This window comes from Xiphophorus couchianus, chromosome 11 (assembly GCF_001444195.1).
Source record: "Xiphophorus couchianus chromosome 11, X_couchianus-1.0, whole genome shotgun sequence".
Classification (NCBI taxonomy): Eukaryota; Metazoa; Chordata; class Actinopteri; order Cyprinodontiformes; family Poeciliidae; genus Xiphophorus; species Xiphophorus couchianus.
This window is the reverse complement of record NC_040238.1, coordinates 28,129,641-28,157,044: the sequence shown is the minus strand read 5'-3', so window position 1 is coordinate 28,157,044 and position 27,404 is coordinate 28,129,641. Positions and strand designations below refer to the sequence as shown.

The following is a 27,404-nucleotide window of genomic DNA, read 5'->3' as shown; positions in this document are numbered from 1 at the left end:
TCTGAATAAAACAATTTAATGAAATAATTCAGCATAATTATTGTGAACATTTTTTATATAAATAAAGTACAACATTCATTTCGAAAGAAATCTCAATCTGAAGAAGAATTATTTAAACAGGATCTACTTAATATTTTATTTCTGAGGCAAATGCAGTGGCGGCTCTTTCATGAATGACACCCAGGGCAGGATCCTGATGGTGCTATTCCCTTCTCACGCCCTTAATATGGACTTTAAAAGAATGGTAATATGTATTTTTTTAGGCAGATACTGCCTTTTTATAAAGTCATCATGGAAATATGTTACCTTCAGTTTTAAAAAATGCAGTATATGTCATATCTTGAAATTGGCTTTTGTCTCTTTAAGAAGACACTTTTTTCAACACTCGACCTTAAGCCTGTCACAACAACAATGCCATGATGCTGCTTACAACAGTTCTAAGGAGCGTAGGACTGAAAAGTGTTTTGAATTGTAAGCTGTGCAGACATGCAATTCCAACAGGTGTTTGGTAATTACTGCTACCAATCTGGTGGAGCTGAGCTGGAGGAGTTGTGGTGGTGGTGGTGGGGGGGGAGGTTCCGTGAAGTGGAAGCTTAGCTGAAGACTGCAGCTGCAAGGAGGACTTTTGCACAATAGGTGGTGTTTGGTGAGAGCAAGCACTTTATGCTCTCTGAATGGCTGCTATGAGAGTTTCAAGTATTTCTCAAACAAGCATGAAAGAATCGCTTTCACTCATGCCATGGTTTTGTTGACAGAATAATATAAAAAGATATAAAGGTTTAAAAAGTCAATTTTACATGACACCGACCCATTCAAATGACATTTATATCAAAAACATTGAGTCACAAAGTCAGTTTCATTTTTGGATTCCCAATGCTGCGAAGAATTATCAGTGCAGAATGTAAAAATTAGCACTGCATAAAATAGATGTTACTGGGCTGGTGGGGGCATACATACAACCATGGACAAGCTCTGTATAAATATTTAGCTATAATGTGTTATTTAATGAAGGGCGCCCTAGAAACCCCAATTCCTATTATGGTTAATAGTTGTCGCATGGCGAATTGACACAATTAAGTTCTTTTTTTGACAGTGTACTTAAGTAACAAGGGCTAAAAATATGTAAAAAAAAAAAAAAAAAAAAAGACTGCTTGTCCAGTTTGTTAATTAAAAATAGTTACTATGAAATAAATGGTTGCTTTAGGTACATTTGAAAACCTTGCAACCACTAATGTCTGAATATAAAAAAAATAAATCTGCATCCCTTTGATTTTCTTTTTAAATTAAGTTGTACTAGAAACTGAAAGTAACAGCAAAAAGAATGCAGCTAAATTTAGATGGATTCCTTTAATGCAGTAAAAGTCTGTCAGAAATTTATAAAAGAAAAGTACAGGCTATCTTCAATAACTTACAAACACAAACTCACATTTTAGTCTACAAAATGTACAAAGGTACATGCAAATATGGTAACTTTCCAGGAGTAAACTTAGGTTATGACTCAGTAAAAAAACAAAATACTGAATATAAACACATCATCGCCTGTTTAAATATTAACAGAGAGACAAGGGACTGAAGCCAAACTTTAAATAAAGAAATAGATAAACACATAAAGGATAGCTGCAACATAAATATCAGTTTTGTCTCACAGGCTAAAATGCTGAGTCTGTGAATACAGACATTCATCTAGAACTTCAAATATTCAGGAAAAAAAACATAACAAAACAGAGTATAATGGCTTTGCTACTGTATCTAATAACTATAAAAGTCTAATTCCAAGATATTTAAAGTTAACGCATTTAAAGAGAGTGATCATGCAAAGTGGAAACATTTTGCGAAAACAACTTCACTAATCCAGCAGGAAAGAGATGCAGTCAGAAACAATTTATTTCAGATGCATCCTGAGATGAAAAAATAGTTTTGGTCCACTTACAAATCCTACCTCATCATACATTCAGCTAAGTCATATTGAGATAGAACGACAGAAGAAACATCCAAGGTGTCTTTAAGCTCTTTATGGGTTACATTCCTGATGATTGTGTTCACTGAGACAGTAGCTTGTATTCCCTGGAGAAGCAAATAACTTCTTTCCACTCAGAAGAGGAGGATTTGCAGAATGGAGGAGGAGAATGCACAACAAAATGCAATATTTGCAGTTTTTGTATGTTTTTTTCTTTAGGATTTGCAAGGTTTGAGGTGCTGTGGTGGTGTAAGGGCAAAACACAATCCACATATTGAGGCCTTATTCCTCATGGCAGTGGTTGCAGGTTAGACTCCCAGTCTGGTGACATTTGCAGCATGTCTTCCCCTCTCTCATCACCCTCTTTCCTGTCGAACTACCTTCAAATAAAGGCCACTATAGCCAACAAAACCTTTAAAAAAAAAAAGGATTCACAATATTTTTTTTGTCTATAAGGGTTGCCAATGAGTTAGTGAGTGAGTAAAAAAAATGCCATTTCTAATCTTAAACTTATTTTTTTCTGAGGTTTGACAGTAATAAAATCAAAACATCATTATACAGAAATTCATCAACAAGCTAAAAAAAAAAAAATCATCCTTTCAGTGTTCATAAATAGCTACAAATATACAACTGAAATACAACAATTTAATATGCACACTGATTTAGATTGAGGTCCATGTGTAATTTTAAATGAATTTCATGAAACACTTAAAAAGAATACTTGAATAAAGAAAGATGTGGTTTAAAAGCTTATAAATAAAATAGTCTTCAGCTTAACATCCATGTTTTCTTTGGCGTTGGAAACATGTTTAGCAAAAAGCTGTAGAAAGTATTTAAATGCTCATGGGTTTCAGCACATTAAAATTATCACTAAGTTCAGTTCAGGTTTTTTGTTTGTTTATTTAGTACATTTTGTGTTATTTAATATTTAAGGTTTTGTGATGGTGTGGTTCCTGTCAAAAATTTAGATATATTCATCATTGTCATAAATGTCACATACATTTTTGGCTTTTATTCATGTATTTCCATCCTTCTTTTCCCAGGATGGAATAGTTATGCAACATATAGCAGTAACTATTCTTTAAAAAACAATCTTTGGGTGCAAAAATGTAAACTTCTGTAGAGTTGTGTAGTGTAGTCTGCTCTGTAAAAATTATATATGCATCTTCACAGTGCATACATGCCTATTTGAATTTGGCAAAATGTTCCTCAACAACTTGCAAAGAAGAAAAACATTTTATAGCCAGCAGTAAAGAGATGGATATCCACATAACAAATTTGACCATTTACTTTATTAAAATTAATATAGTTTGTTCAATTGGTTGGCTTCCTCTTGTAGATCTGGCTCTGAATCATGGTTTATAAATGATCAAAAATGTCATTGAAGCTACTTGAGAAGCTTACTATTACTCTTCTTCATCTGTTACAAAACCAGTTGTGACATCTGCTTATGATGATTTTCCTGTGAGAACACAAATTTTGCCAAAGTTAAAGCCATGTAACCTAAACAGCCATTTTCAAATGAAAGAAAACTGGTCAGAATCTCTTGGAACAACAGAAGAACCATCAAGATTTAAGAAGATTGTAAATTGCAAGATGCTGGAACATTAGTGTCACAGTCCACAGTAGCAACTCGATGCATTATTGCTATTATTTGGGGGATGTAAGCATAATTTAATGTAAATATCCTGCATATAACTTTGATCCAGTGTAAATGAAAAAAAAAATAATAATAATAATGACAAATTGAAACTTGGCCACCCATTTGTCGTTTTACAAAATTGCATGTTATCTTGTTAAAACAATGTGCCAGCTACTGTAAAGAAATAGTTCAAATTAATGATTCAAATTCCCAAATAAGTGATTTGTATAGATTACTAGTGATTATAAATGTTTGACTGGAACTGCTTAAAAAAATCTTTTTTCCTATATAAGTCTAATTTTCTCTATCCTAGCCCCAACTGACATTTGAAGCATATTCAGTCCCATCTGAAAACTTTACAAAAACCAACTGATTATCTACAATATCCACACATAGAAAGGCATTGAAAGTTTGGTCCTGGCAAAAATGGCTGCCTTTACGTTGTTAAAAATACTCCGGATAGAAGATAAACACAGAGAGGAGAGAGGAGGTCTAGAGAGAGGAGGAGCTCTGGTAGTGTCTCAGCAGCAGCTGGTCACATTCGGCCTCAGAAGCTGGGGACAGCGAGGGAGGCGAGCTCTCGTCAGAGCTCAGGGAGAAATCCCTGAATGGGGACGGCGGCGTCAGAGCCATCAGCTCTTCTGGATTCTTTGCCCGTCTCCCGCCCGTGCAAGTTCCAGCCAGTTGCTCGTAAATCTTAGGTCGATTGTCGCAGCAGTTGGAGACGGCAGTCACTTCGGCATATGTGGTGACGGTAGAAGGTGTCTGTCTATTGAAATACTGGGATGGACATGGGGAGTTATCGGAGGCAACGGGCGGAGCTGTGGTGGAAGGGGGGAGGACGGGTCCTCCTGGCAGCATCATGGTGTTCAGCTCATTGATGTTGGCGGTGAAACGATTGACAACGCAGCTGATCTGGTCCATGATGGTGGTACCCTGAGTTTGGCCAATTTCACCCACGCTAATGATGCTGATGTCCCCACCGTCTACAATCGCAGCAATCTGGCCGTTGTCCCCACCTCTCCGCCTGACCCCAGAAGAGAACTCGGGTGCATACGGTGGTAAAACCTGCACCTCCTCACCTCTCCCGTCTGAATGGTGACTTCTTGCTTTAGCTGCATGTGGACTGATGGTGGGCAGAGGTGACTGAGAGGGCGAGCAGGTAAAAGATTGAGACAGCTGTGGGCCTTCGTACTGCTCTGTGACACTGTTTTCCCCAGTTATGTCTTCTTTAGAAAATGGCTTGATGATGGCAGTCTGATTCACCTCGACCGGGTCTTTTTTCTTAACGTGGAACGACATCCTCTTCCACAAGTTTGGTCTGGAGCTCCGTTCAGTCTGCCCCCAAGATTTTCCATTGGAGCTGCAAAAGAGACAGTTACATTTTAATCCTGCTAAAGCCTTTTGGTAATAACTCACATATACAGTACAGTGAAAAAGTATTCCTCATGAAGACTTTTCGTTTTTTTTTTTTTTTGCCACATTTAATGTTTAAGTTAAAGAACCTGACTAGAACCTGCTGTGTCTATTGTATTGCAAACTCCAAACATGACTTCTTACGGCTTTTTTAAAGAATTTCTGTCTTTTTGCAACACTCCAATGGAGGCTAAATTTGTGGAAATCCAAAGATGTTTTATTTCTGAGTATGATATTAAAATAGGGTGAATACATTTTTCTGTTTTTTATTTGTAAAATAAATTGAAAAGCATGTATCTTTCATATGTAGCTTCAGTCGTGTGCAGGTTTGAACTGGTCTAAATCACCAATAAAAAACATTGAGGTTTGTCGTTATAATGTGACAAAATGTGAGAAAGTTCAACATGAAGATTTTTGCAAGACAGTATACACAAATATATAACTTTCTTCCAAGACATTTTATATAACCTTGTCTCTATCTGTTTCTTAATCACATTCTCCATTGGATTTCTCTTCTGTCTTCTGCTGTGTGTGTAATATTAAATCTCCTTGCATGTTCGTTTATGTTCCTTAGAAAGAGAAATCCTCTAAGGATCCAGTTTTCCTCTGGGAGGACTTAACCCAAATGAGGTAGGCTGTTCTCAGCTTAGGGAGCTGTTTTTCTTAGCTTCAAATGCAGCCTGTTGTAATTTGAGGTCTTCAGTGTATAAAATTAAAAATTGAACAGCTTTGTAAATGTTCATAAATAAATATTCATATGATGTGCCACTATGTAAAAATTCAAGGCCAGCTAAAATTTTAGGTTAAAAAATCAATAGATTTTGTAAATAAGATTGACAAGTGTTTAAATGTTAAGGTCTGTTTCATTTTGATGTTGGCAGTCTGTCCGTTCTGCATTGTCTCTTCCCACCTGACTTTCACACATTTTGCAGCTTGGAACATTACATCAAGTCTCTGATGAAGTCGTAGGACTGAGAATGGGACTGTTCACAGATTCATTTTCCATGACAAGTAAATATGATGAGTTTTTTCTTCACAAGAGCATTCTCTGAAATTTTAGCATCTAGAGAGAGAATTCTGTGACCAACCAGGACTTCGGAAGGATATGACAAAAATCTATAACTCCTACAACAATAAGGGTCTCAAACAATTTTTTCTTTAAGGAAAATAAATGTGTGCACAGCAGAATTTGAAGATTTGAAGTAAATCAAATTTTATTTGAAAATTCTCTGAGAGATTCATGAGAGATTCATGAGAATGCATGAGAATTCTTCCACATGAGAAGAAGAGTCATTTTCTCAAAGTTTTGCCTGATTTTAATGACAAATTTGGTGAAAACCATAAGAGGTATGAAAACATCATCCTCACCATTGAGGAATCATATTTGTTTGCAATATACATGAAATGTATATGCAGGTGGAAATCAAGGCATCGTAAAAAAGAGAGTTTTTTTTATTTTTTCAAATTGTTCCAAATAATCTTGCCATGAGAAATCCCAATACAACTGGATGTAGTAGCAAACATTGTGTCACATATTTTGGGATATGTAGTCTAGATGCTCTATTAAGTTAAAGTAGTAGTGTTTTTGATGTCAGCAATAGGAACGGGATTAGAAAGGGTTGGTGCAAGCACCAGATAAATTAAAATAACTTACTGATCTGTTGTGCCATAAACAAGTTTGTATTGCTTTATGCATATACAATCAATGAGGTGTTGGTGCATACTTGCTACTGAGAATAGGGAGAATGAGAGGTTTGCCTAGGCTACCGCTAATGTAACAACTGCTACTATTGAAAGTTGATAGACAAAAAAGTGTATTATTAAATTTGTGTAGCGGTTGAGAGTAATCTCTGCCTCAGAAGCAATGCATTTGATGCTTTTCCTTAAATGGCAAAACCATTCATTTCTAAGGCAGTCACCAAAAACAGAAATCTTTTAAAAGCCAAAACACCACACTTGTTGATCATGTCTACCTTTTATCTACAGTCCATCTTCAACAGCATATTCTGGTGTTTATCTACCTTATGTTGTCCTGTGTTGATCCACCACGTCGAAACAGGTTGGCCATGCTGCTGGATGACTTGCCAGTCTTGGCAGCTTTCTTGGCATCGCCCACATGCATGCGCACAACGGTGGAAGTGGTGAACGCGCTGCGTACATTCTTCTCAGGCTTGGCAAGCATGATGTACACCTGACAGTATAAAAACAGCAACATGTAACAATTAGAGTAGAAAGATAATTATAGAAGCATAGCTTTCAAAACAGAAAATATTGTTTTAGTGCTTGTTTCTTACTTTAGGGACAAACATGCAGCAGAGAGCCACTGTGGCACTGAGGCTCACGCTAAAGCACATAGTTATGATCTTGTAATTAGAGCCGAAGTAAATGGGCACAAAGGCCAGCCAGATAATACAGGTGGTGTACATGGTAAAGGCAATGTACTTGGCCTCATTGAAATTAGCTGGCACGTTGCGAGTCTGTAGGAGAAAACGACAAATTGAAATTTAGAGCAGTGCAAGTTACAATACCTATTTTTTCACATGTTGTCACTTTAAAACCACAAACTTTAATGATGTTTTTTTAATACATGATTTGGAAGTAAAAGGACACATGGCCTTCTAGACTCTTTCGAATGAACTTGATTTAAAAAACTCAAAAGTGTGATACCCATTATATAAAATAAAATGAATTTTGAACTAATCTGGAAAGAAACATGTGCAATATGATTGCGCTTGACATGAATAAAGTGACACACACCAAAAGACCCGCAGCTGCATGTACAGGGAAAGAACATAAATGTACAATGCAATTATTACATTTTTATGAAACCCATCCAAACTTCTCCTTTCATTGAACATTTTTGGAGTACTTTGTATCAATCTATGATGTAAAGTTATTAACTGAGGTAACAATATTAAAAAGTTCTAAAAAAAAAAAAAATAGGAAAGCAAAACTTCTTATGCATGGCACGTTTGGATAAAAACATAAATAAGGAAATGAAAATTGTGAAAACAGTCATCAAGCTGCATTGGAAGATCAGTGAGAAACAAACTGATGTATTCCTGAAGTACCTTGAAGGCATAAAAGGTGCAGCTGAGTATAAGCAGGCCATTGTAGCCCAGTGGGGCCACCACTCCCAAAGTGGTCAAATTGCAGATCAAATGTACCTCACGGATACTGGGGTAATCATAGATCACCTAAAAAAAACAAAGCAAAAATGTTTCTCTGTTTATTTGAATAAAGGTCCATTATTGTCATCCAGTATTTTGGAATCACACATATACATACGTACCTCTGGTGGCTCTATGATAAGAAGTGCCACAATAATCCCCAGCTGCAGCAGTATGAGTAGGAAGGCGATGACCAATTGTGCGCAGGCGGACATAAAACGCGGTTTCTTTGTGCAGATCTTCTTCTTGCTCCCTGCCAGGATGCGTGCTATGCGGTTGGTCTGAATTAAAAATAGATCAAAATGAATATGGGTGTTTCAGTTAGACTGAACGAAGATAACACTTCTCACGGTGATTTGTGTGAATAATCATTTTCCTTGACCTGGAATATGAGCCTCAGCCCACGCTAAGATTTTTAATTTTTGTCTCACTTATAACTGGCAGTGCGCCAGCCTCTGAAGCTCAGCAATGTTGTGTTTGTTGCTAACACCATACATACATATGAACAAACAAAATATCACATTGTTGATTAATATATCACATTAAATTTTTAAAAATGCGAATAGGAAAACCTTTTGATGTAAGTCTTTTATGTAAAATAGGGATATAAAAAAAATAAACAGAATCACATTTATCTTTCAAATACATACTGATACTGATTTGAAATACTTAAATTCAAATCAGCTTGATAAAAATGTGTCAAACTCTGGAGCATTTTATGGTGTTATGTAAAAATGTGACATCAGATTATGCTTGAACAACAAGTAATAAAGCTGTATCTCAGTGTTTCATAGGAAGTGACAAATGAATGACTAACTTCATTTTGTAAATGAGAATACCTTGGTAACTAAGGCTGAGTAGCTCATGGCAGGGGACAGGCCAATCCCCAACCGCTGTAGGTAGCAGTAGACAATGTGTGGCTTGGCAATTAGGCTAAAGGTGCACAGGTAACCCAGACATATTCCAACAAGAATGATGTAGCAAAGCTCCCGACTAGATGACTTCACCACAGGAGTGTCCCAAAACCTACATTAAAAAAAATATATAATTATAGGTTCACTGAACAAAGACAAACTTCAATGTATTTTATGTGACAGACCAGCACAGAAGTGATGATAACTGTGAAATGAAAGGGAAATTATACATGCTTTTCAAAGCTATTTTTGTGCAATTAATCTACAAAGTATGGCATGCAGTTTTTCAACCCTCTTGGATTAAGACTTTGTCAAAAAATAGATTTCACTACCGTTACATCTGATAGTCTTTTGGGATTTGTCTCTACCTGTTGTACACATCTAGTGACTGCTATTTTTTCAGATACGTCTTTGCAAAATAGCATTAGCTCAATCAAACATAGATGAAAGCATTTCAAAACGTAATTTTTAAATTGTGCAACAGATTCTCATTTGGATTTATAGCTGTACTTTGACACTCTAACATAAATATATGTTTATATCTAAATCATTTTATTATTACCACCATAAAATAAATACCTAATATGTATGTATGTGCATAATACAAATACTAAACAAGATCTATACTGACCTGAAATTACACCAAGTTACACCAACTATTCACCAAGTTGTCCTCATTTTGACCATGCGATTTTGATTAAGAATATGCATTACATGTAAGAAATGTATCCATTTAATTACTTGATGAAGACAGAAGTAACAAAAAGTGTAGCCATGAGTCCCAGACAGGCAAAGACTACAGCTGCGATTGGCTCTGGATCCCCCCATCGCACATACTGGACCGGAATTGGTTCACAACCTGAAGAGAAGGATTGGAATATATGATGTATGTGAAATTATACAAACTATATAACAATAAACATATCATTAGTTGTTTGGATATGAAGTGATAAAAAAGGGCTATGGTAAAAAATAGTGATCTAGAAGTGTAAACTCTAGATAAGAAAAGAGCAAAGCCATTGTACTTTCTTTGGGTATGTAGCATTTGGTTGATTTGTACAGTAGTAAGTCATTCTGTGTTAGTCACAATGTGCTTTGCATATAGCTAACTATAAGGGAGTGTTTGAGAACAAGATAGAGAAAATCTGAAGTGGAATTTTTAAGGAGGATCAACCCTCTGTAAACCAGATGTTCCTCTTTTGTCCTGCTTGAATATCTTGTGTGAGAGATAAAATGTTTACCAGTAAGGTCGTCTGTAGGCCAGGAGCCCAGGATACAGGCTCGACAAGTGTACTCATCAAAGACGAATTCGTTCTCCTTGCAGGGAGTACAAGTCCAACAGCAGCTGACTTCTCCTTTACGGATCACCTGGAAACACATTTGCACAGACACACAGCTGAAAGAAAGGTGGAAAGGTCTCAAAGCTCCAATGGCACTTTTCTGTAGCTAATCTTACACTCTGACTTCTCTGAAGGACGAGTAAATTAAAATGTGTTCGTCATGGGAAACAAAGAAGACAAAAGCCTGTACAATGTCATGGAGTTATATTCCATGTCATTTTTCAAGGCACTGTTAATTTATGGTACCTAAAAAGCTTAATATTTTCTCCTCTGGCACGCATGCTAAAATGCACACTGCCAGAGTGACAATAATTAATTCCTGGCTCAAAAAAGGAATGGGTGCAGTAACTGAAAAATAGATGTGTGAAAGACTGTATGGGATTCCTTTTTATAAGTCATCAGTCACCAGGAACACAACGTTGTTGAAGAAAGAAAATGAGGCCTGGTTGTTTGGATTTGACAGAAAAAGGGAATTTGGTTTGGGGTAAGAAGTTCAGACCAGGTTAGGATCTTTTTGATGTTCAGTATTTAATTTAATTTAGGGTGCATTAGATACTAGACACTGCTTAATAAGAGATTAATGTTGGAAAACTGTGTGATGATACAGAGGAGGAAAAGATTCCCCTCAGCACAAATAGGATGAAGCTAAATAAAGCTGGATTGGAGTTGATTAAATCCTGAACAATGGCATGAACTGCATCTCTAGTAAGATATCTTATTATTGTCATGATTAGCAGTGAGGACTTGGGATTAATTTAAATCTGGTGTGTGGGTTGTACTTCACAGGTTTCCTCACAACAAGGGCTGTTATCTATAGTGGATATTATGCAGAGGTGTAGTTCATATCCAACTGGGAACTGCTACTTCAAACTCTTTTTGCTCAACACACGACTTGAAACATATGAGCCTTTGTAACACTCGGGTCCCATGTGTGAAGAAGCAGAGACGGAATAGGGGACAGGAATGATACAATGTTTTTAGAGGTATACTTTATAAATCCTGGTGACAAAATGCAAGGTAGTAATGTGCAAACCATGAAATTCATTCATTTTACAGCAAAGACTTGCATATATGTTGTTAAGTATGTAAATGAAATAAAATACAGAAAAGTAAGGACTGTATAAAAATGGTACAAAACATTGGACACAAACTTTCTAAATTAAAGATAGTACTGGATCGTATCGGATAGTATTGGATGCAATATTTGTATCAACCCCAAAACTGATGCCGTTCAGGCTGAGGCCACAGATCCACCCAACGGTCCAAATGCCTCTTTTAAGACAATTTTATTTACACTTTCAAGAATAAAATCCAAGAGTTGACGACTTATGCTGTACACCTCTTCTCTCAGCACTCTGAATTTAGAATGAATATTGGTATTGATAGATATCTAAATTTAAGAATCCTAAACATCTTGCATAGCATCTCTATTGTAAACTGAATGAATTGTCACTTCAAACTTAACTGAACTGAATTAAATTTGAAATCCCACCTTGATCTGAGCCTTTTGGCAGGGCTCAGAGCAGACTGATTGGATGATTTCACTGCTGTTGCTCCATATTTCCTCATCATTCATCTTCAGACCACCCTGATCCCAACTTCCCACATGGATGTAAGCGTACTGACCCACTCCGATCTGCTTGAAGTTCATGATTTCATACCTGTAGCACACATCAACCTACATTTTCAGTGTATAGTTTAACACTATGAATATCTTCTCCTTTCTTTCGTCTTCATCAGAGTCCTTACCTGCCAGGGGAGTCTCCATTCTGGTCAAAGTGGATGACCTCTCCAGATACACCAGTAAAGTTGGTTCTCATTAGGTAATCCAGCAGCTTGCGGCCATCTACGGGCCGCATGTTTTCACACAAACCCTTTGAAAAACAGAACAATGCAGTAAATGTTATCGCCATCAGAAGTAAAGGAATCTGGATAAGCACAATTTTGAGGTTCATACTTTATATCCTGGACAGAGAGTTTGTTGCATGGCATGCAGACCATAAGCCATTGAGTAAATGGCATTTATGACAAAACCCATTTTTGTATCTTGGGCATACTGCTGTCGTAGAGATTCTCTCCCTGTGGCGAACAAACATGACCATTATCAAAAAAACAACTTAATTTTATGATGTCATTGACAGATTACAAGTGTTCAATGTGGGTGCAGGGAGCATGTTTTTTTTTCTATACTAACAGCTGCAAGTGCGGTTGTACTTTGGGCTCTCCTGTGGATGCCCTCTCAGTCGACACTGGAAACGGTGCTGCCAGAATTCAGGAAACCAGGGGTTCCTCAGGTTGGAATCAGGCTTCAAGTTCAGGTAATAATCATCAAACCAGTTCACATGTGCTGACTTTAGCTTGATGGTGATCCCACCGGCAGCCTCCATTTGATAGGCATCAGTGACATCATACCTGTCTGCCCAGCCATCACTAAAAAGAGAAAGTCCAACAAGGAGGTTAGAGTGAAAACTGGAAGTGGGCAGATTCATGTGATGTTTCTTATCAGATTTAATACCATTTCTACATTTGTTTGGCTTCAAACCAGCCATTTCAAATAGTGAGAAAAATGACTAAGTGCATAGTTGTGCACAGTTTTACAGAAACCATTCTGTGCCACAGCAGTTTGAATATCTTGTTAACTGCTTATCATTTTTGCAGCCCACTCTGTGGTTTGACTGTTTAGACGGCACTGTCACCTCAGCAAAAGTGGCAGAAAACCATTTACTTTCCATTGTAAAGGAGGTTACATTAAAACTTGACACTTAATGACAGAAAAACAAAAGAGAACAGATACTGTATATTTAGCTGACATCAAATACAATGCCTGTATTTGTTGACAGCGATTGTACACGTGCAAAAATCTTTAAGATGAATTTATCTTGCTGTAGTTTGGCCTCATACCCATATTTTAAAATCCAACCTTTGATTTGAGAGCATTGCTTCAGTGGGCAAGAAAGTCAAATGTTAAATATAACTTGTTGACAGAATTGTTGGAACAGCTAACCACCCTGTTAACAATAAATTAAATATAGATTTATTTAATTTATTTATTACATGTTTGCATCTTAATGGTTTAATGATATCTTATACAGTAATTGTCCATTATGTACATTATTTAAACATTTATTTATTTATTTAATTTTGTACCCTTTAGCCCTCCATAGAGACACACTCCTTACTTTAACTCTAAGGTATCCAAATGGCTATCACACACATTTCTGTGACAACCTGTCAGCTTTAAGCTTCAGTCAATTGTCTTTTTGACAAAAAGAGGATCAACACAACATGCCTTGATTTTTTTCACAAACCTTTTCTTCCTTTGACATAATGCTGAACTTCCCTTAAGTGCTGGAGGTGTTCTCTAATTTATGGGTTTTATTAAGTTTGCTCTCATTTTTATAACTTCCCAACCTCTGCTTTTAACAGATAAACACTGAAGGACAGAGTGGTTCCTTGCTACTTCAAATATGCCACCCACAATAGTGATATAATTATATGTTTGCATCTGCCGGTGGTCATAATGTCATGGCTGACTGGTGCAAATATCTTCTAACAAACTTAAAGAAACTGTGAGAGAAGTAATTGTCTAAAAACTTATTTAACCAAGCTGGAGTTACACAACAGTGTGTGGGTGTTCTTATAATGCCTGATTCTGGTGAGGTAGGAGATCATTTCATAACACATCCTTAGAGAAGCGAGTACAGAAATGGTGCACTGGCATAAAAAAAAGGCAGGAATAGATTTGAAAAGCATAGAGGGCTTTGACTCTGGATAGTTTGAATCACTGTTCAACAAGCGCTCTGAAACCCACACATCGACCTAGCAGGGCACCAGGCTGCATACGGCGTGTTGCTATACCACCTACATGCCTGAAGACACATATATGTGTGCTATGCAATGTGTGTACACAAACATCTTGGTCTGATTTTTCATACAATTTTTAGAACAGCCCTTTTTTTTAACAATCCAGCAGCAAGAAAGGTGTCATTTTTATACTTGAAACTGAATAAGGAGGGAGAAAAATAGACTAAACATCAACAACTGTCTGATCTAAATGGACTAAAAGCTCTCCTCTATGACCTATAAGCAATCTCAGCTGCTGTGTTTCTGCATTTGTGGGTGGAAAACCAATGAAGGATCACTCTGCATTAACAGTAATAGAAATTCCAAGTGGTTAACAGGAGCTCTTGTGTGAAAAAACTGTGTGCAGCAGCCAGAACCAAGGGTGGAGATTTGTCGCTCAAGGCTACTTAAACTTACAGTGGTGCATACTTGTGAAGTAAAAGGGAAGCATATGATTTTTAAAAAGTTTAAAAAAATAAAAAGTTTGACTTGCATTTTGTGTTCACCCCTTAATCAACCACCTAACAGTCAGTATTTAATGTTGGGCTATATATCTCTACTAGTTCTGCCTTTCTAGGCACCTTTTGCTTTTTGTTTGTTCTTCTTTGGAAAATAGCTCAATCCAGTTAGATTTTATTGAAAATAGCTACTTGCCATTTCTTCCAGTGGTTCTCAAATAGAATTGGACTTTGACTAGGCCATTCTAACTCACATATTTGCTTTGATTTAAACTATGTATCTCTGGCAGTGCATCTTTGGTCACTGTGCAGGTGGAAGGTGAACCTTTGTTGTAGTCTCATTTTTATTTTTTTTGACTGACCAGCTTTTCTGTTCCCCCTGAAAAAAACCTCTCAGCATGATCCTGCCATCACCATGTTTCATGATGAGAATGATATGTTCAATGTTAATTTTCCAGCACACAAGGTTTACTTGCAGTCCAAAAAGTTCCTCTTTGGTGTCACTTGTCCGGAGGACTTTCTTCCAGATTTTTGCTATGATCCAAGTATTTCTCTCCATTTATGGGACATAGGCATGCACACATGGCACAAAGGCACAAAACTGGTAACAAAATCTCTAGGCTCACATAAAAATCTAAATTCTGCAGGTCACTAAACAAACCTGTAGAACAAAGAAACACTAGTGATTACATTAAAAGAGCAAATTTTGGACAGGACATGCATATCTCAAATTTTTACAAGCAAAACATAATATAAGTAAAAGAAATCCTAACAATTTAACTGACATCAATAAAATAATTATACAATGGCAACACAGCTAGAGTATTTATGACGTGTGAGCTTATGGAAAGTCTAGAGACTTGTGATTTTACAATATGTAGTTCAAGGTTATTTTACATTTCCTGCTGTCAAATTTGAGCGACAGCCTACATATGTGGCTCCTAATGAGGAAAGGCATTTATAGAACACCAGGGACGAGAGCGAGCCAGAGAGCCAAACCTTAAAATAAAACACGTTATTCTCAGAGAGAGACTGGAACCTCTCGTTAGATCCACCGCCTCTTCTGCACTTGTTTGCATCGCTAATGATTTTAAAGACCTTTTTTTTTCTTCAATGTTTTTTGCCCAATCTTTGGCTTATTTTCTTTTAAAATAATTTGCAGGCAGATGGTCATATAATATGGTAAAAAAGAAGGTTTATTATAGAAACTGAGAAAACAGGGCTCTCAACTTTGTATTTCTGAACACATGGACAATGCAGTCATTTTCATCAAAGTGAACAATTAATATTTAGGTGGCACTGATACTTTGAGTACATAAAAATTAGGATTATAAAAAATAACAGGCAAATTTGTCACGATTATGCACAGGAATATCTATACTCCTTGAACCTTTTTAAATATTCGCGCACAACAGTTTTATACTGTAATGAGTTTCACATTTGATTTGACAAACCAGCACAAAGTAGTGTATCTTTGTAGGGTAAAAGAAGAAAGAATTAGATTTTTCAGAATCAAATAAACGTCTAAAAACAGGGATATTCCTTTTTATTCAACCTCTCTGAGTCAATACTTTGAAGAATTACCCATTGCTGTAATTACAGTTGCAAGTATTTTGAGTTATGTCTCCACCAGATCTACAGTTTTTCAATTCTTTGTAAAATAGCTCAAGGTCAGTATGATTGGATATGGAATGACTCTGAACAGCTTTTTCAAGTCATGCCACTGGTTCTCCATTTGATTTACTGGGTCATTCAAACACAAAAAAAGCATTGCTCTAAACTATCGATCTGTACTTCTAGCTATATGCTTAGGGTCATTGTCCTGCTGGAAGGTGAACGCTGCAGTCTCAAGTCTCAAACAGATTTTCATTTAGAATTACATTGCCATTAGCAGCATCAATATGATGTCAAACTGTGATCAGTTTCCTTCTCGCTGCTAGTATAAAGCTTCCTACATCATAATTCTGCTGGTTCTTTAAATCTTATCAGTGAGTATCTGCAACTCATCCAACGATACCAAGGACCTTTTGTTGTTATATTTAACACCGAGATTACATTAATCACAGGTATACTTGATTTAACAATTTTCTGAGGGTTTGGGGAACAAAACTTTTCACTATTTTAGGTGCAAACATTTTGTCATATACTTTTCTTTCCACTTCACATTCTTATATTAGTTTGCCCTGGCCTATCATACAAAATACATTGAAATTGGTGCTTGTAATATTGCAAAATGTGTAAACATTCAAAAGATATGAATATTTATACACAGCTGAATACACTGTGAAAGAAAATATCACAGAATGTAAAAATACCTTGAAGTTTAAAGGTCACCATTAAACTGAAAGATGCAATGATGATGAGGATGAGAGGACAAAGATGGTTCCACTATAAACAAATACATCGGGATGGATGACGCTGGACATCTGGAGAAAGTGGAAAGCAACAAGACTGTAAATGTAGAGGCACAAACTGTGCATGGCTACAACTTTTATTCCTTAGTAAAGGCAAACAATACACACAGCGACGAGACGTGCAGGCAGAAATTGAAAATGATAGATTTCCCTGCTCACCTTCCCACCAGCAGCAGCTCCCCCACCAGGCGCTTTCGTCTCATGGCCATCAGAATGCCTCGGACTGTCATGCCCTCGCAGAAGCAGGCCACCACTCTGGCTTTGGGTAGATGGGCCATGAGTTTTTGCAGTAATTTGTCAAAGTTCTGTTCCCCTGCATTACTGTATATTTTATCAGAGTGGGCAATGCAGATCCCCTCTTTTGCTGCCATGTCTTTGAATGCCTCCATACCGCTCTCACCATAGTTACCTACGGATGGAAGCACATTATTGAAAACACACAGTCAGGTGTCTGTCATTCAATCTAACTAAATGAAATGAGAAAACTGAGACTTTTCCTGACCAAATAAAGTGATTTTCAGACATTCTTTACTGGAATCTAGTCAAAAATCTGACACATTTCTTCTAGGAACAATTTCTTCTGCGGGGTCACATGTGTAATTGCAGTACAGGAAAACAAAGAAATACACTTGTGTAATGCCAACACAGCACTTGAACATGTGGTAATTTTGTTCCTGTCATGGGAGATGCTGTCGAGTGATTGATTTCCCCATTATTGCTGAAAAGTGGGTCACCTAGTTTCTGCTGCTGTGCAAGTGTATACCAAAAATTATTATTTACTGGGTCATAAACTTTGCCATTAGTTCACAGAAGCCCACTGCGGTGCTGCAAGCATGACTGACCTACATTTATTAAATAGATAAATAATTGAAGGAAATGGTCTGATGACTAATGTCCATTAATTAGATTTATAAGCCTGACTAATTCTTGTAGGGACATGGAAGGGCTGGTGTTTAACACCAGCTGACAGTGGGTGAAAGGTGGTCTACACCCTGAACAGGTTAGATTACTAATATGTCCAATAATTTTCCAACATGTCTCAATAATTAGAGCCTCCGCTAAAATTTCTGCTCATCTTAAATTCCACCAGATACAGAATCTACTGGATTAATAACTGTAGTGCAGTTGTGCCGTTCATCAGTGATGACGGATTGTGGGCACCTGGTGGCTCAGTGGTAAAGCAAAATTCATTCGATATATTTTGTTTAAAGCAATGCAAGACTACAGAGTACCTGGTTTGCTTTTAAGGCTACCTTTTCCTATATTTTGCCCAAAGCAAAAGCTATTCTCACATTCTGAACCAGGGTAGCACAATCTCTTTGTTTATGGTGGTTATTGAGAATAATTATGATGAAGGTCTCTTGTTTGATAACTTCAGGGTATTTTATTTTATTTTTTTTGCAGATGATGCGGTTCTGTTAGTGTCTTTCAGCCATGCCCTTCAGTGGCACTGAAGCAGTTCACAGCTGAGCGTAATCCCCTCAAAGTTTAAGAGCATGATTTTCAACCCCAAAAGGTGAACCATTCGTTCCAGGATGAGGAAGATGAATAGATAAACTGGAGTCTCTTTTTTAGCTTTACAGCTGTTACTATAATTTGTTATGGAGAAGAAAGACCACAGCCAACAATCAAAGAATTCAGTTTACTGGTTAGTCTGTGTTCCATCTCTCACCTATGGTAACAACAATTTTAATATGGACAAGATCCTGGATACAACTGCATGAAATAAACGTTTTCTGTAGGGTTACTGTGCAAACCTACTGCCTGCTGGCAGCTGAAAGAAATAACATAATATTCATGGTTTTCCTTGGAGAAACAACTGACAGCCTTAGTTCTCAAAGCAGAAAACAACATTTGAAACGACTTAGCTGTTTTGAAAATTCTGTTCAACACCAGTCTGTTTGTTATATAAGAAAACAGAAAATACAGTTTAGATTCAGCATTTATTCAAGCGCATTAATAAACAGTGGTAAGAACACTGAAAGCTTAACAGAAAGTGTGGTAACACACTGAAGGAAAAAATCAAGAATTATACATTGGCAGCACATTTGTTTCCTAATAAATAGGATTAGTCACTCAAGGACCGACTCTATGAAAATGATGATAGAATTGTGTATTTATTCCTCATGTGTTCTGCCAGGTTTAGAGGATGGCTTACAAATCTAAATTAAAAAAGGAAAAAGATTGTGGGATTCCATGTGTCCGTTTGAGCATGGTTTCAAACACAGAAATATTTTAACATTTGACTTTACCCAGTTAAAAATTATTTTTCCTACCATAAATAAACCATTTTCTGTCTAAATCTGACCATGTGAAACAGGTTCAGCATCAAGCAAATCATACCCTGATTCATGTAATAGTTTTTCTCTGTTTGTTTCAATGAAAAAATACAAACTACTGAAACTACACAAACAGAACCTTTAAAACCAGACATCTTACAGGAAGTATCTACTGTTTTTGGTGTTGCAGTGATAGATCTAGTAAACTGAAAATGTATCTTAGTAAGGTAGAATATTCTGAAAACTTTGCCATTTGCCAGTTCTATTTACAAAGTTGCTCCCAGGTGATCAAAACCCAGAATGCAGTTTCTAAAAAATAGACTATTAAAAATACTAAAATATAAAAAGATTAATAAAAAAAAAATACTTTTATACAAAAATGAAATGCTATGAGCATATGTTTGACTACACCTTTAACAGTGTCAAAAAGGCCAGTACCTTCTTCATTGTTCATGGTATTATTTTTCTGGATGAACAGCAAACTCTTCTGACCTAAACCTTTAATCTGTGGGTTTTTGTCCAGAGGAAGATGAGCAAAAGCAAAGCTTTGTTCAGGTGTTCAGGAAGCTAAGGTGGCTTTAATAGTGGCCTTTAGCTAGTTTGCATTGTTGGCAGACTTGTTGTTTGTTATTTAGCCAGTCTGACCATGCAGACCAGCTAAAGGCCACTATTAAATCCACTTTAGCTTCCTGAACACCCAAGCAGAGCTAGTTGATCTCCTCCATGCCATACTGAGTTAATGAAGTAAGTGATGCAAAAAGAGCTACATTTTTTATGATCTCATATAAAATTGAACAACATTTTGTGTTCTTACAGAAAAAAAACATCACTCTGTAGTAACTCAAATAATTGAACTTGTCAATGTGTCTGATTTATTTAATGTAACTGCACACAGGTTTCACTATTTGGGTTAATTTACTGGAACTAATTTGCTTTCAATCATCAATACTATGTTTGTTCACAGGCATACAGTCTTACCCTCTGTGTGTATTGCAGACACATAGCTCCAGTTATACCTCTTGACAATGTCCACCATGGCTCTGGCTTGTTGCATATCTGATGGCACCACTCTCATAAAGTATTTATATAGACTCTGTTGGGAGAGATTTACATGTTCACAAGTCTGGTGACATACTTCAAAGAATGGTCTGTACACTAATTTGTATTTACATAGCATCTGGACTCTAGGTTATAAAATTCAACAGGAACTTTTAATGTTTCTAGTTTGTTTTCCAACTTTACCTTGTCACTGAGATCCATGCTGGTGGCTGAGTATGCAATCTGTGGGATATTGAAGAGCTGCAGGAGATTCTGCACCTGGATAGCCACGGAGCTGGAGCCTGGTCCGATGAGTCCCACGATGGGCTTCTTTCCCTGCAGGAGTACGCTCCCTGCTTCTGCTGTGCATCTGGCCTGGCTCTCCTCCTCATCGCTGGACACTAATGTGTCCCGGATAAACTCAATGCTCTGCTCCAGAGCCACTGCTGAGTGCCAGCACGAGTCCCTGGTGAACAAACATTGAGCTCACCATCACAATATTTTGGCAAAAAGATTAGAGGATCTGATAGTGCTTCCCGAGTGAAACAAAGCCGATAGGAGGGTTTCCACAGTCTGAATTAGTCAGTAAACTTGGCGTTTTAGTTAAGTTATTTTAAGCTCAAATTTTGTTAAGCTTTGACCGGGAGATTTGTCCTAATTCAATAAAGTATGTTTGAGGCTGACTTCAGTCACTTCTCATCATTGTGAAGCAGAAGCATCTTGTAATGCTCATTGATATTTTGGAAACAAAACTACAAATTGTAGCAAAAATGACTGGAGAAGTATATCATTTCAAAAAGGGTTTCTCCAGCTACTAAATCTGGATTTACTTCAAGGTCATGGTTTTCAAATTATGTTGTAAGAGTAAATAAAAAAATAAATAAATAAATAAAAAGTAGTAGTAATGAATAAAAAGACATGTAAATATAATATAGAATTCATAAGCTAAAGTCAAAAAGATTTGCTTATCCGGAAAAAATATAAACAGAAGGCTACTGTTTATAGCTTCTATAAGCTACCCAATATTTTGGAGAATATTCCAAAGAATATTCCAAAGAATTCAAATTTAAACTCAAGCAGATAATAAAGTGTCAAAAACAACTGGTGGTACTACTTCTTCGCTGCACACTTAAAACAGTGATCTGAAAAACAAAAAAAACCCAACAACATAGTCTTAACCATGGTTCTGTTTCAAGCTGAAAGACTAGATATTCTACATGTTGTGCTCACTAACAAGTAATAAGTAATTTACAAGTAATTTAGTAATAAATAGTAATAGCAACAAGAACAGGCTACTGTGGCTATTTTGGTTGTAGTTGAAACTCTCAATGATTATTCCAAAAATATTTCTGAACCACTGGTTTGAGGTACTTTACAAGCGGAAAGAAGGCAACTGGTTTACTTGGATTACCTTTTTTGATCCTTAAAGATTTGCAGGATAATTGTTTGTTTCATTCTGTTAATTAAAAGTGGGTTCCTTCTCAACCAGCCTTCTGTCACTTTCTTGTGCAATTTTCTTCTATCAAGGGATCATTAGTTTGTATCCAGTTCCCAGAAGTCTCCATGAAAGATTATTCTTGCTCCCCTCCCACCTAAAATTGTTTTACTCTTATCTTCAGATAATTCACTTTTAAATTGATTGGTCTTTTTGTTTATTTCTTTCTGATCTCTTTTATAGCTCCTTTCACATTTATCACAATTCCTTGCAATGATATGTTAAGAGCCCTAAAATACATGGTTGTTATGGAAACTTGGTGACCCTAAGTTACTCTTTGCTGCAGTTTTCTAACACTGAGCCTTGGACATATTTTTACCTTTCTTACCATATTCTTCACTGTGCATTGTGGCAAAAATAAACATGAATCTTCACCCAGGTTTATTTGTCACAGCTTTAATTATTTTAAAAAATGGTACCTATTTTTCTACCTATAAACATAAGTGACTTTAGTCAAGAAACTACTTTTATGTAGCAATTTTAAGTAATTATTGGTAAAACACATGTAATGAATTTAAGTAGCATATTTTCCTATCTTTACTATTTCTAATAGTAGTAAGGAGAAATTATTTCCATCATTGTTATATCCCAGAGAAGCAATCTAATTGGAAAAAAGAACAACAGACATTGAATTAAACATATTTAGAAATTGTTAGGAATACCAGTTAACGTGGCACCAATTATTCTGAAAAAATGAAAAAATACAATACTTATCCTATAAATTTTTTCCCCTTACTAAAGTTACTCACAAGGCTGCATTTCTCTAACTTGTCTTTAATAATAAAGGGTGGAGTTATTGTTTTAATGTTTTCCCCCCCTTTTCACATCTCTTGCAGAGGTGTGAAAAATGTAATGGTTAATTTCCATGTACCAGGGTGCAGATTGAGAAAGCTTATGTGGAAAGAAATTATCAAAATCAAATGAATGAATTTAAAATATTTAATTGTTGACGGTATATTTGTTTTGATTTTTTTTAATAGAACTGCCACAGCTGACTACCTAAAGCATCTAACAACTCTTGAATAAAGATTTTAGCTATTTTTCAAAACTGCTAGCTGTTTTAAATTTCAAAGTTGTCTAAATGACATTTAAATGGCAAAAGTGTAGTGCAGACACTCATATATTACATTATCTTTGGTTATTGCTAACTTAAGTCGTCAGCTTCATCCTAACTTATTTGTGATTTTTATTTGTTGGTTTTGATTCATTACAAGTTGAATGAATCAAAACCAACTGAGTCCTTTTTTCTAACAGATGACTCTGAGTAGGTTAATTATTTACTTGCTAAAAGTAAGTGGAGCTACTGCTCCTATTGCTGACCTTATCTCACAGCCCAAAGAAATATTGGGAAGGATATTGGGGTCTGCATTAATCCTGTCCAGAGTGTGCATCATGGCCTCCACTCTCTGGATCCCATACTGCTCACGCACTGCACCGCACTTTCGCTCATGCACCTAAACAAAGTGCACCAACAAGTGGATTGTTAACCTTCATCATACAGATACAGGATACACAAGGACATAAACTCACACAACAGGTACCTTGTCTGCAGGTGGTTGGTGGTGGACAGAGAACAGAGCTCCAATGATAATGTCCCCTGGGATATGCGCCAGCACCCTTCTCTCATTATTCTGGGCACTGGCCACAGCCTGCTCTTTCAAGCTCAGCCAGCTCAGATCAGTTGCAAGCAACAGAATGACTCCAAACAACCTCACACATAATATTTTCATTGTCCATGTGCTATTCTTTAAACCTGCCTCCATCCTCTGCCCTCTCACATGAATCTCTTGTGTTTTGCATGGAGAGAGCAAAGCCACAGACAACAGTTAGACTCCTCCTGAGGAAAAAGATGCACATAAGCTAGGTGTGAAAGATCTGAAGTCAGAAAAATATACCTTAACTTGACACTAAAATTTTAGAGTTGAGCTAAAAAACTAAACACATACTTTCTGCTTACCTTTTGCCATCCAGATTTCAGTCCATTTGAGATTGTTTCCATCACAGAGGAAAAGTAAAGAGCAGCCTGTGCAGCTTTTTTACTCGAGCTCAGTCTAGTGCCTGGCTACGACAAACTGCAAATAGCAGCAGATAATACAGCCCGTTATTGGAACATGCTTGACTTACTGACGCACAAGACAACCCCCCTCCTTCTCTCCCACTCCTACTCTCCTCCCTCCTCCACTTCCCTCTCCTCCTCCATCCCCTCTACATCCAAAACAGTGTGGAGAGCTTCACCACTGATTGTTCAGATGGGAACTTATGGAAACAGAGAATACACTCTGCAACCTCAAACTTCAGTGCACGTTATTATTTTTATGAGATACTAAGTAAAAAAGGAAGACAATTGTAATAAAAATAATAGTTTAAGTTCACTGACTTTGTCTGGGTCATCTAAACCATTCCGTTGTAGCTCTGATTGCAAGAGCTGTCCTCTTACTGAAAGGTGAGACTCCTTAGTTTTAAGTCTTTTGAAGCTTTTACAGGTAATACAGCACATGCTAGCTTTAACTATCTGTCAGCCTCACACTGTCAACACAGAGAACCTAAACCTGTGGGAATAAAATCTGAAAAACAAGAAGACATCATATCTCCTAAGTGGTTTTAAATGTTTTTGTGCCGTTTTATGCTTTAATTGTAAATCTTTCGAAATTAATGATTAACCTTTGACATTTTAAGAGGTTATTGCATTTTATTGGGAATTTGAAGGTTGCTATATTTGCTAAAGTGTAAGTCAGCACAGTCTCATTGCAGTAATTGCTTCTTTTTTTCAGAAAATAATCAGATGACTTTCCCAAAGCTATTCTTCAAAGCCTCTAAATATTCTTTAATGATAATTTACCAACTGTCTCCTTCAAGTTCTCAAATGTTTGTCACAAACACAATGACAAAGAATCTCAATTTACCATGTTAACATGACTTCCGCCCGTCCTTTTGTCTTTCATTCATTCATTCATTCATTCATTCATTCATTCATTCATTCATTCATTCATTCATTCATCCAGGATGTAGAAGGCTAGGGTACCAAGAGAGAACTCAGACACGCTGGGAGAACATATAAACTCTGTGCAAAAAATGTCTAGGCTCTTCTGCTGCGAGGTGACTGTGCTAACCACCTGGCCACCATGCAGTCATCAGCAAGTCGCTATCAAGACTTTTGACTGTAAAATCTTAAAATTTGACAGCATGTTCCCTGCAGGGTGTCTATGAGTTATGTAGTAAAATTAGGGGAGGTCGCAGCATATTATGGCAGACCCTTGAAGAAACCAGCTACTGAATCTTAGGTTTCAAGTTCTGTGAAACTTAAAAAAGCACTATATAGGACTAAAAAAAATGAAATAAAATATTATATTTCATAAAATAAAATTTATTGTGCCACATTGTCAAGTTGGTTTAATTATGTGTTCTATTTTCTGTCAGAAGCTCACATTTCCAAGTTTCAAACAATGAAATCAAAAGAACAGCCCCTCTGAAGTTTTGTTTTTGAGGGTATAATCAGAAGTTTCTCACCAATCACAGCATCAAAATCTAATATGGCAGCCTTGCATGTAACTGAAATTGTATAAAAGAAAAAAAACCAAACAGATTTCCTCTTTTATCTTATTGTCTATACTCTTTTATCCATGCTAGGTTGGCGCCTGTCTCCAGTGGTCATTGTGCAGGACGCAAGATATACTCAGTATTTAAATAGATGCATGGCGCCTTCTAGTGGCAGGACACCGGTTTTCAACGAGTACATTTGCCCTTTTTGTAACACTTGCTAGCAGACCTATAATAAAGCTAAGCAAATCCAAAGACAACAAGGTTTTGTTGAAATTGGTTGCAGTCTTGAGTGTTGAGAGTCATGTGAGAGAGGAGAAGTGATTTAAAGATATTCAAGTTTTTGTTCTTGGAAGTCTGTACAAAGCAAAGCACTGCCCAGAGCAAGGTTTTGAGTCAGCTGCTTCTCAGTGTGGACACTAAATAAGGTCTCTGCTGTGAATTGTGAAATATATTGCTGATTATCACCAGAGTCAGTAGATTTCTGAAGAATGTACAAATAGAAATATATGTGTTAGACTTTAGTGAACAGCTGCACAAAATTTCTTTCACTCAGTTCCTAAGGCCTTTTTACTAAACTAAAATCCTTCATTAAGATAAGCATCCTCTGCTGTTGGAAAACAGGAAGTAAAAATGAGACTTTGAAACTCAAACACAAGCATTTTGTGTTTTGAAACACAAAATACTTGTTTTGTTTCAAGAAGTATTATTGTTTATTGGAACTAATCGCAAAAATGAGCCAGTAGAGGACAAGGAGAGCACACAGAAATACAAGCAGTGCAGTGCTTAATAAAAAGAAACTCTTAACTCATATGACAATCTGGTCTGGAAATTATAGTGGCTAAGTAAGGTATTTAGAAATTTATTTAGAACATTCCTTTATTTGTGTGTAATGCTTTTTACACAATCTAAAATAGGCTATGGCAAGAAGAGAATGTTTGAAGTTATTTTCAGTCAAACCAGTTTAACCTACATATGGTTAAACAATTGTCTTTCAACTTGTTGTGTTGCTATTATGCTGTAAATCATTATTAAACCAAGAAAATATCTGCCCTCCCACAACATGCAGTGAGGCCTTTGGAGATATGACAAGGTATAGGGTGAGTAATCTCAGTCAGAGCATGTATTGCTGTATTTTCCCTACTTTTTTCTTCTTTATTTTTGTTTTTCATCAAATTCTTCCCACGACTGTGCTTATTTGCATCTTGTTGGCAGGAGAAAAGCATGATGTATATAAACACTGTATAATCAAATTAATTAAGGATGCAGTTCTTGCCCTGAAAACAGCCTTATTACATACATAACATCTCTGGTAAAAGGAAAATATTTTGCACGATTACAAATCTGAACTGTGAAACAGGAGCAGCATTCAGTTTTTATGCTCCACAAATCTGGAAAGGTTCAGAAAACAGCTAAAACACTGAATTCCTTTAACAGCTACCAGGGGAAGGATGCAGGCAGAAGAAATAAAAAATATACATGGCGCCCACTAGTGGTAAGATACTGGCCTTCACTGTCTGCATTGCTCCCCTGTGGCAAACATTTGGTAGCAGACGTGTTGTGTTATCAAGATAAACAAATTCATGAACACTGATCTTTTTAACAATGGCCTCTGTCTTGAGTACTAAATGTCACATGAGATAGCATCAATGATGTTAAGATATTTGAGTTTTTCTTCTTAAGAATCATCACAAAGCACATACGTAACTGCTCAGACCAATTGTGTGTAAGTCAGCTGCTTCTCAGTGAGGACTTTGTTTCAAGTCTTTGCTGTGAATAGTCCCGTATCTATGATATGTGACGACACAGTAAGTGGTTTCTGAAGAATGTAGAAAATGTCAAGGATTGGACTGAGGTTTTTTGTTCTTTTTAGTGGGTTAAAAAACTTAAAGAAATTTGTG

At 36.6% G+C, this 27,404-nt stretch overlaps 1 protein-coding gene across 2 annotated transcripts; it reads right to left on the bottom strand.

The window, feature by feature from the left end:
- Window positions 1-1,328: 1,328 nt before the first annotated feature.
- On the bottom strand, window positions 1,329-24,081 carry grm5a (glutamate receptor, metabotropic 5a). Of its 2 annotated transcripts, none has more exons than XM_028031077.1 (18): window positions 23,913-24,081; window positions 23,508-23,803; window positions 23,287-23,420; window positions 20,676-20,937; window positions 20,412-20,526; window positions 17,314-17,563; window positions 12,634-12,869; window positions 12,397-12,518; window positions 12,189-12,313; window positions 11,932-12,100; window positions 10,341-10,467; window positions 9,841-9,958; window positions 9,025-9,211; window positions 8,308-8,466; window positions 8,087-8,212; window positions 7,310-7,492; window positions 7,037-7,206; window positions 1,329-4,962 (listed from the first exon to the last, which is right to left on the bottom strand). In XM_028031077.1, the coding sequence occupies exons 2-18, from the start codon at window positions 23,727-23,729 to the stop codon at window positions 4,092-4,094; spliced, it is 3,576 nt and encodes a 1,191-aa protein (XP_027886878.1). In that variant the 5' UTR covers window positions 23,730-23,803; window positions 23,913-24,081; the 3' UTR covers window positions 1,329-4,091. The 2 variants fall into 2 exon arrangements, with proteins under 2 accessions (XP_027886878.1, XP_027886877.1); XM_028031076.1 differs by having other exon boundaries at window positions 23,924-24,081.
- Between the last annotated feature and the right edge of the window lie 3,323 nt (window positions 24,082-27,404).